Raw genomic sequence first — 7,281 nt, 5'->3', positions numbered from 1 at the left:
CACTCCCCGAATCTATTTTTCGATTCGTAGAACTTAGTTTCTTGGGTAATTATCGATGGGAGAGGTTTTTTATCTGGAATTTATGGAGGAAAAAACCCTAAATTGAGTATTAGGATCTTGGGTTTGGCCTAGGGTTGATAATGTTGATTATAATTTGGGTAATTAGACCTCGTTTATTGATCATTGTGTTAATTGTATGTTTTTAGACCACGAACAAGAGGGAAGAATTCGAAAAGGGAAGATTCAAGTGCCTTAGGGGATTCAAGTTTGGATTCGAGATAGGTGATGGTTGTGATTATATGATTGTGTGATGTATGTTTGTTCTTGCTTCGTTATGATACATATATGTATATGAATGTTACATTATTGATCACACTTGTTGTAAATGCGATAGATGAATGATGGTTACCATCAAATCATGACTTAAATGTATGATCTTGAGGATATACTTGTGATTGTGATTGTGGTGTGTTGAATGGATCGGTTGCCACGTTCCGGCATAACTAACTTGGATTGGTTGCCACGTTCCGGCATAACTAACTTGGATCGGTTGCCACGTTCTGGCATAATTATGAGATCTGATTGCCATGTTTCGGCATAATCATTGGATCGGATACCACGTTTCAATATGTTAACTGTGTGGGTGTGGGTTCCATGAGAGGACCATTGAATTGGGTTCCATGAGAGGACTGTTGAATTGTGTTGTGTATCTATTTGTGATGAGTTTGTTCATATCTAATGATAATTGATATTGGAAGATGGTATATTGTTCTAAATTGATATAACTATGATATGTGATAATTGTGAAATTGTTCATTGTTCGTATATGTTGATGATATTGTATATATTTGATATGTGCATGTGATTATATTGTTGTATTGACTAATGCATGTTACACTTATTGGGATAGCTGTGTTATCCTACCAGTACACTCTGATTGTGTACTGATACTACATTTGCTTGTTCTTTGTTGAGTACAGGGTATCTTCAGGCGCCTATTGATAGATCTCAGCTAAGTGACTATTGAGTGTGACTGATTCAAAGGTAAGCCAGTTCTTTCAGGCTGCCATGGATCTCTCTTGTTTTAAGTCCATTCTTTTCAGACTCAGACTATTTGTTTAAGGTGTTTTGTTTAGCTTCGGGGTTGTACCCGTTGTTATTAGGCTTGTCGCTAGTAGAGTTTTGGTACAATGACTTTCAGGTTCTAGGGGTATTTCCGCATTAGTTTGGTTAGTTTTGTTTAAACCTTTGGAGTTTATGGGAACTCCATATTTTTATTGTCATTTAAACATGCTTCTGTATCTTTAAATGCATAGTTTTTGGTTAAGTTGTTTAGTCTGGGTTATATTAATGGTTCTCCCACCGAAGGGTTAGTGTAGGTGCCAATCACGACGGTCTAGGTCGTGACAACCTATCACATCGATAGGTGCCTTGGAACAAACTCCCGAGTCATTTTATCATCCCAACTATGTTGTCTTCCATGTGTCTTATTTTTGCTTTTGTTGCTACCACTTCTTTGTTGCCTAGGTGATATATCTCCTTCCCTAGCCACTCTATCAAAGCATTTATGTCCAGCAAATTGTCTTCATCAAGAGAATCCTCGCCCGAATCAATTGTATTTAACACTAAGGCCCTTGACTCATTCTTCTTTGCAATCACACATTTAGGCACAAATACGGGAGCTTCCAGACTTAATTTGCTATTCAAAGTAGGTGGTGAGACATGTTTTTCTTGGATCTAATCGTTGTCATTCTCTGTTAACTTTACTTGCTTTCCAGTAGTCTTCAATAAAGCATCAAAGATATTTGAACATAATAGGTCTCTTAAGGCATTACTAATATCTTGCATGTTCTCACTATCATGAAAATTTCCAGTTGCACCATCTTCACTATATAGTGAATTATTTTGACTAGTAAGGGAAATGGTCCGACTACTAGTTGATTTATTATGTGCAACCAGTGCCCAGTTATAAGTTTCATTCTCGTTTTCAACTTGCAAAACATGCTGCCCAAAATTTTCAGCATCTTCAACATCAGATGTATCCATTAGTTTTTATCATAAATCCTTTTGCGTTGAACCAACTCGCCGCGCATCAACCCCAACTCTTTGTGTTCCCCTGTAGACACGTATTTTTTGACCGAACTTAAAATTTTACACCATTCTTAGAGCTGAAATATTTTTATAAATATAAATTAAATATTTTGACTTTTCTCTTATTTTATTAAGTTTATTTTAAAAGATTTGAAAACAAAAAAAATAGAATCACTTTTTAAGGTAAGTTTTATTTTTCAATTGTTTAAAAAGAAATGAAAGATTACAAAAAATCTATATTATTTTAAAATTAAGTTTTTATAAATAAGCTAGTATTATTTAATTATTTTTGTTTATAGATGTTTGACTTTTTCCTAGATTTTATTAATTTTAAATAATTAGTTGGTACGTTATTATAATTTACTATTTATAGTTAATTATTATTCTTTTAAAAGTAGAATAAAACTAAAACTAAAAAAATAAAAAATACACTACAAAAAAATGCTTAAATAGCGGGGGCTAATTTTAAGGTTTGTGGGGGTTTAAAACCCCCGCAATCTACTATTGCGGCAGTTGTAAAAACTCCCACAATAAGAGTTGTCGCAAGCAATTTGCGGCAGTTTTTCTTTGACCCCCACAATCAATTAGCGGGGGTTACTTTGCGGAGGTCGACCCACGCTAATTTAAAATTAAATCTTTTGATATTATTTTTTTAGTTACAAATAGCGGGGGTTTAAAACCTCCACAATTTTGCAATTGCTTATATTGAAAGATCTGAGCAATCGCATAAGCTCTACAATTCATTCAATATACTTTTATTCATATATTATTTATAGAATCACTAATTAAGCTATAGACCATAATCAAATCCAAAATATGTCTCAAGGTGAAGAAATATATATTCTTTAACGGCATATCATAAAGTCACAAAAATATTGCATTATCATTAGTCGCTAAAATGATATTGTCAACATCAAATATGTTCATCAAAATCAAACACTAAATCTAAACACAAAATATCCAATCCAACATTTTAACATCCCCTCCAATCACACAATCTTGTCATCAAATTAATTAGCTAAGAATATAGGCGGAATTGGTTCACTACAATATAATCAACGGTTGTCATGGCTAGGATTACTATCACCACTGCATGATCTTCTTGTGTGCACAGGCGGAATTGGTTCACTAGCAGCATCACTTGGCTACATAAAAAAATAAAGTATAAAATTAATTAAGTGATATGAAAAAATGTAAAATCCTTGGCAAATATTATGTTTCAAACTATACTTATCATCAGTTAATATATGTCAACAAAAAATGCATTAAAGAAAGGAGAAGCAATATACAAATCAAATGAAAATAGAAATGTAAGAACATTACTTACAGTTGTTGTAGAAGAATTTGTCGAAGGAGAAGCAAAGAACCCCGCAAATTGTTCTGGTATCATCCCTTCTTTCATTATCATATACGCCTTAAAAGCATTCATCATTTGATTGTGGTTTTCTTGGCATTGGGACGAACATGAGCCTTCACTACTTGAAGCACTTGCACCACCAAAATGCGGTCTTACTTGTTTAAAAACTTTACTTGGGACAACTCCTAATCCCAAACATCTAACCCTTCCAGAGTGCTCTTTTCCTAAAACCTTACCAACAGCATCATTTGGCGAAATTTGAGACTCATCCATGGTACTTTGGCTCAAAGTTAGCTCAATTTTTTCCTATACATACAAAATCAATGCCGCAAATAAACAAGCAGTAATATTGGAATCACCTTAGTAAAGACAAAGATAAAAACTACTTATATGTACACGTAAGAACATGAGTAGTTAGAGGTACGGGGCCACAAGCCATCATAATACAATTAAATAGCAAAGAATTGAGTCTATATAACCTCCATCAATTAATCAACTAGTTCACAACTATTGCCCTATCTTTTTTTTTTATCTTGTTGAAATACAATTAGAATTCATGAAGAAACTTACACATATTTCTTTTGCAGCTTCATTAACATATACTCCATCTTTATTTTTATGAGTAGCAATATATATTTGTGCTCGTCCAGGTCTTTGTCCTGTTTCAGCCATCTACAAATAAAAAATCCAAATAAGAATAGTTTACTACTAAAAATGAATACATAATAAGTTAATTTGCTAATCACCATTTCTGCCCTTCTTGTAGCATTCGCTTTGGAGCCACCTATGTGTGGAATAGTCTGTTTTTTCCAATTTTCAGTATTTCTTCTACGCATTTCCTTATAAAAAATATACAAAACGTAATTCAAAAAATCAAATAGTTACATGATAATAAAGACTAGTAAAAACAGTAACATAAGTACCTTTGTTGAATCTTTATATTGGTAATCAACAAAAGAAATCCATTGATCTCGTGGAATTCCATCTGGCACATTATCAATAATCTCAACCTTACTTTTAAGTGGGTCTTCAACTAACTTCCACAAGTTGTTCTTATTTGCAGCCCACTTCTTTCCAATAGATTTATAAATATGTTGCCGCGCATTTGACTCTGTTGTCTTAAAGGAGAACTTGGGCTTCAAGAAAAAAAAAATTAGTTAGCTTATCTATTGGTTGTAAATATAATATTGAAATTACCAATTATCTTTCTCACCAAAAAGTAAAATAGAGTAAGAGTCTAGTTGTAAGCTTATACCTTTATAATTTGATCGAAGACACGATTTAAGTATGACATAGGCACACTCGACCACTTCTCAAAGTTGATTGGAAATAAAGAGCAATCACATGCTAAAATTCCACAAAAGCCTGAAAGAAGGCTACGAGCCTCTCCAAATGGTTCATTCAGGTAATCAAAATTAACCACAATAAGTTCATCACCTGATAAATTAAGCACATCTGTTTTTTTTACTTTGAGCCTTTTGACATTGTTTTCTGAATCTGCAATAAAAACAAAGATAAGTTGAAGCAATGAGAGAAACAAATAATGGTTATTAAATATGCGCTGATCCTCAAAATTATTTACCTATTGCTTCTACAGTCCAATATGACTGTGATTCACGCCCAATACGCTTTTTGAATGGTGCTTGAACTGTTGGAACTTGTTGTGACGAGTCTTGTTCTGTTGAAGCCGGATGTGATGTCGAGTGAACTAAATGAGATGGTTGTGATGTAGGATAAGCTGTCGGAGCCAGTTGTGACATAAGTTGATCCATCGTAGCTGAATGTGATGCCGAGTCAACTGATTGAGATGACTGTGATGCAGGCTGAAATATTGGAGGCGCCTGCAATGTCGGCTGAAATAGTGGGACTGAATGTGTTGTGGCCAGAAATGATGTGGTCTGATGTGGTGGCAGACATGATGTTGATTGGAGAAATGAATGTGTTGATTCCGCACCTTGAGAATCAGATACTAATTGATTTGAGTTTTGTTTTTTCTGTAAACGCTTGAACTTTGGCATGCTGGCAATTCAATATATTTCAAATCCTGTAGCATGAATCAATTAGTTTCATAAGAAGTTAAAAAAGATTCAGCCAAAAACAACAGCTTAAAACTTCATCTTAATCCCCTGAAACTAAAAAAACAGCAACCAAAAATCTGCAGAAACAGCAGCTTAAAACTCACAAAATCAGCAACTAAAAATTGAAAAAGTAGTAGATAAATCACAGTAGAAACAACAACTTAAAACACAAAAATTCAGCACCTAAAAGCAACAAAATAGTATCTAAAAACTGCAAAAACAGCAATAAAAAATCTGCAAAAACAGCAGCTTAAAACGCCAAAAAACAGCAACTAATAACCTGCAAATACTACATCTTAACCATAAAAAATAAGCACTTGAAACTAAAAAAAACATGAACAAAAAATCTGCTGAAACAGCAGCTTAAAACTCACAAAATCAGCAACTAATAACCTGCAAATACTACATCTTAACCATAAAAAATAAGCACCTGAAACTAAAAAAACAGCAACCAAAAATATGCAGAAATAGTAGCTTAAAACTCACAAAATCAGCAACTAATAACATACAAATACTACATCTTAACCATAAAAAATAAGCACCTGAAACTAAAAAAACAACAACAAAAAATCTGCAGAAACAACAGCTTAAAACTCACAAAATCAGCAACTAAAAATTGAAAAAATAGTAGATAAATCACAATAGAAACAACTTTAAACACAAAAATTCAGCACCAAAAAGAAACAAAATAGTAGCCAAAAACTGTAAACACTACAGTTTCAAACACAATAACAGCAGCTAAAGTAGAAAAAACAGCTACTAAAATATTGCAGAAATTGCAACGTCAAACACATAATACAAGAAACTAAAAAGAGAAGAGCCAACAACTAAAAACTTCTTAAAAAACAGCTCAAAATGCAAAATATTGTCCAAATCTTTGCTATTTCATTCATTTATATTCTCATCTATTGCAATTTGGATATTCTCGTAGTCATCATCAAAAAATTGTCCAAATTCTTGTTGTTGGTATGGCTCATTCTCGTACAGATCCTCTTCATCAACCTCTCCTATTTCAAACAAATCTCTTGGCTTTAGATGTACAACGACACTCCATTCTTTATCAGTCTCATCATCAACATAGTAGACCATATTTGCTTGTGATGCTTCAATATATGGATCATGATCCTCGCGATCACCAGTGTGAATCAATTTAGAAAAATTGACACAGTTAAACTTCCAAGCATCTGTTTTGTACCCTCTATTTCGAGTAGTATCAGCCCATAGACACTTGAAAAGAATAACTTTGAACTTGCCATAATAATTAAGCTCGATAATCTCTTCTAACTTTCCATAATATGGCAGGTCCGCTTATCTTGCACACCTATCTACACTAGACGTAATACAAGAAGTGTCAGAGATAAGAAAAACTCCACTATTTTGAGTTTTTTATCCTTGTTCTCTAGATAAAGTTCGAAATTTGAATCCATTAATGTTATAAGCACTAAATCTTCTTGCATCTTGTGCAGGACCTTTTGCTAAAAACTTCATATCATCATAGATAGTTTCTGCGATATCTGGGTTCATAATCTAAACAAATATAATATATCTGTCAGAGATACTAAATTGACAAATAAATATGTTCAAAACAAACATTCTAAAATTATTTACTCACTCGCTTAGGAAACCAATCAGGAAACTCTTTACTAACTCTCTTCTCTACCTCTGTTGTTGAAACTCTTCGACCTCTTGTACTTCTTTTGATGTGCTGTCTGATTTCACTAGAAAATTGTTACATATATTAAAATTTTACCTGAT

The 7,281-nt window shown here is 33.2% G+C and overlaps 1 protein-coding gene across 1 annotated transcript; it reads right to left on the bottom strand.

Annotated features, from left to right (window-relative positions):
- Nucleotides 1–3,146: 3,146 nt before the first annotated feature.
- On the bottom strand, nt 3,147–5,220 carry LOC125864176 (uncharacterized). Its single transcript, XM_049544090.1, has 6 exons — nt 5,031–5,220; nt 4,704–4,945; nt 4,195–4,287; nt 4,019–4,120; nt 3,419–3,754; nt 3,147–3,236 (listed from the first exon to the last, which is right to left on the bottom strand). The coding sequence occupies exons 1-6, from the start codon at nt 5,218–5,220 to the stop codon at nt 3,147–3,149; spliced, it is 1,053 nt and encodes a 350-aa protein (XP_049400047.1).
- Nucleotides 5,221–7,281: the final 2,061 nt, after the last annotated feature.

Source organism: Solanum stenotomum, chromosome 5 (genome assembly GCF_019186545.1).
Source record: "Solanum stenotomum isolate F172 chromosome 5, ASM1918654v1, whole genome shotgun sequence".
In the NCBI taxonomy this organism is placed as follows: domain Eukaryota; kingdom Viridiplantae; phylum Streptophyta; class Magnoliopsida; order Solanales; family Solanaceae; genus Solanum; species Solanum stenotomum.
The sequence above is the reverse complement of the archived record's forward strand: the minus strand, read 5'-3'. Positions and strand labels throughout refer to the sequence as shown.

Coding starts and splice junctions, on each gene's coding strand:
- LOC125864176 (XM_049544090.1), bottom strand. CDS start 5,220: ATGGATCAACTTATGTCACAACTGGCTCCGACAGCTTATCCTACATCA. Junction 4,121..4,194: donor CTACAAGAAGGGCAGAAATG/GTGATTAGCAAA, acceptor TTTTATTTGTAG/ATGGCTGAAACAGGACAAAG. Junction 3,237..3,418: donor CAAATTCTTCTACAACAACT/GTAAGTAATGTT, acceptor TTTTTTATGTAG/CCAAGTGATGCTGCTAGTGA.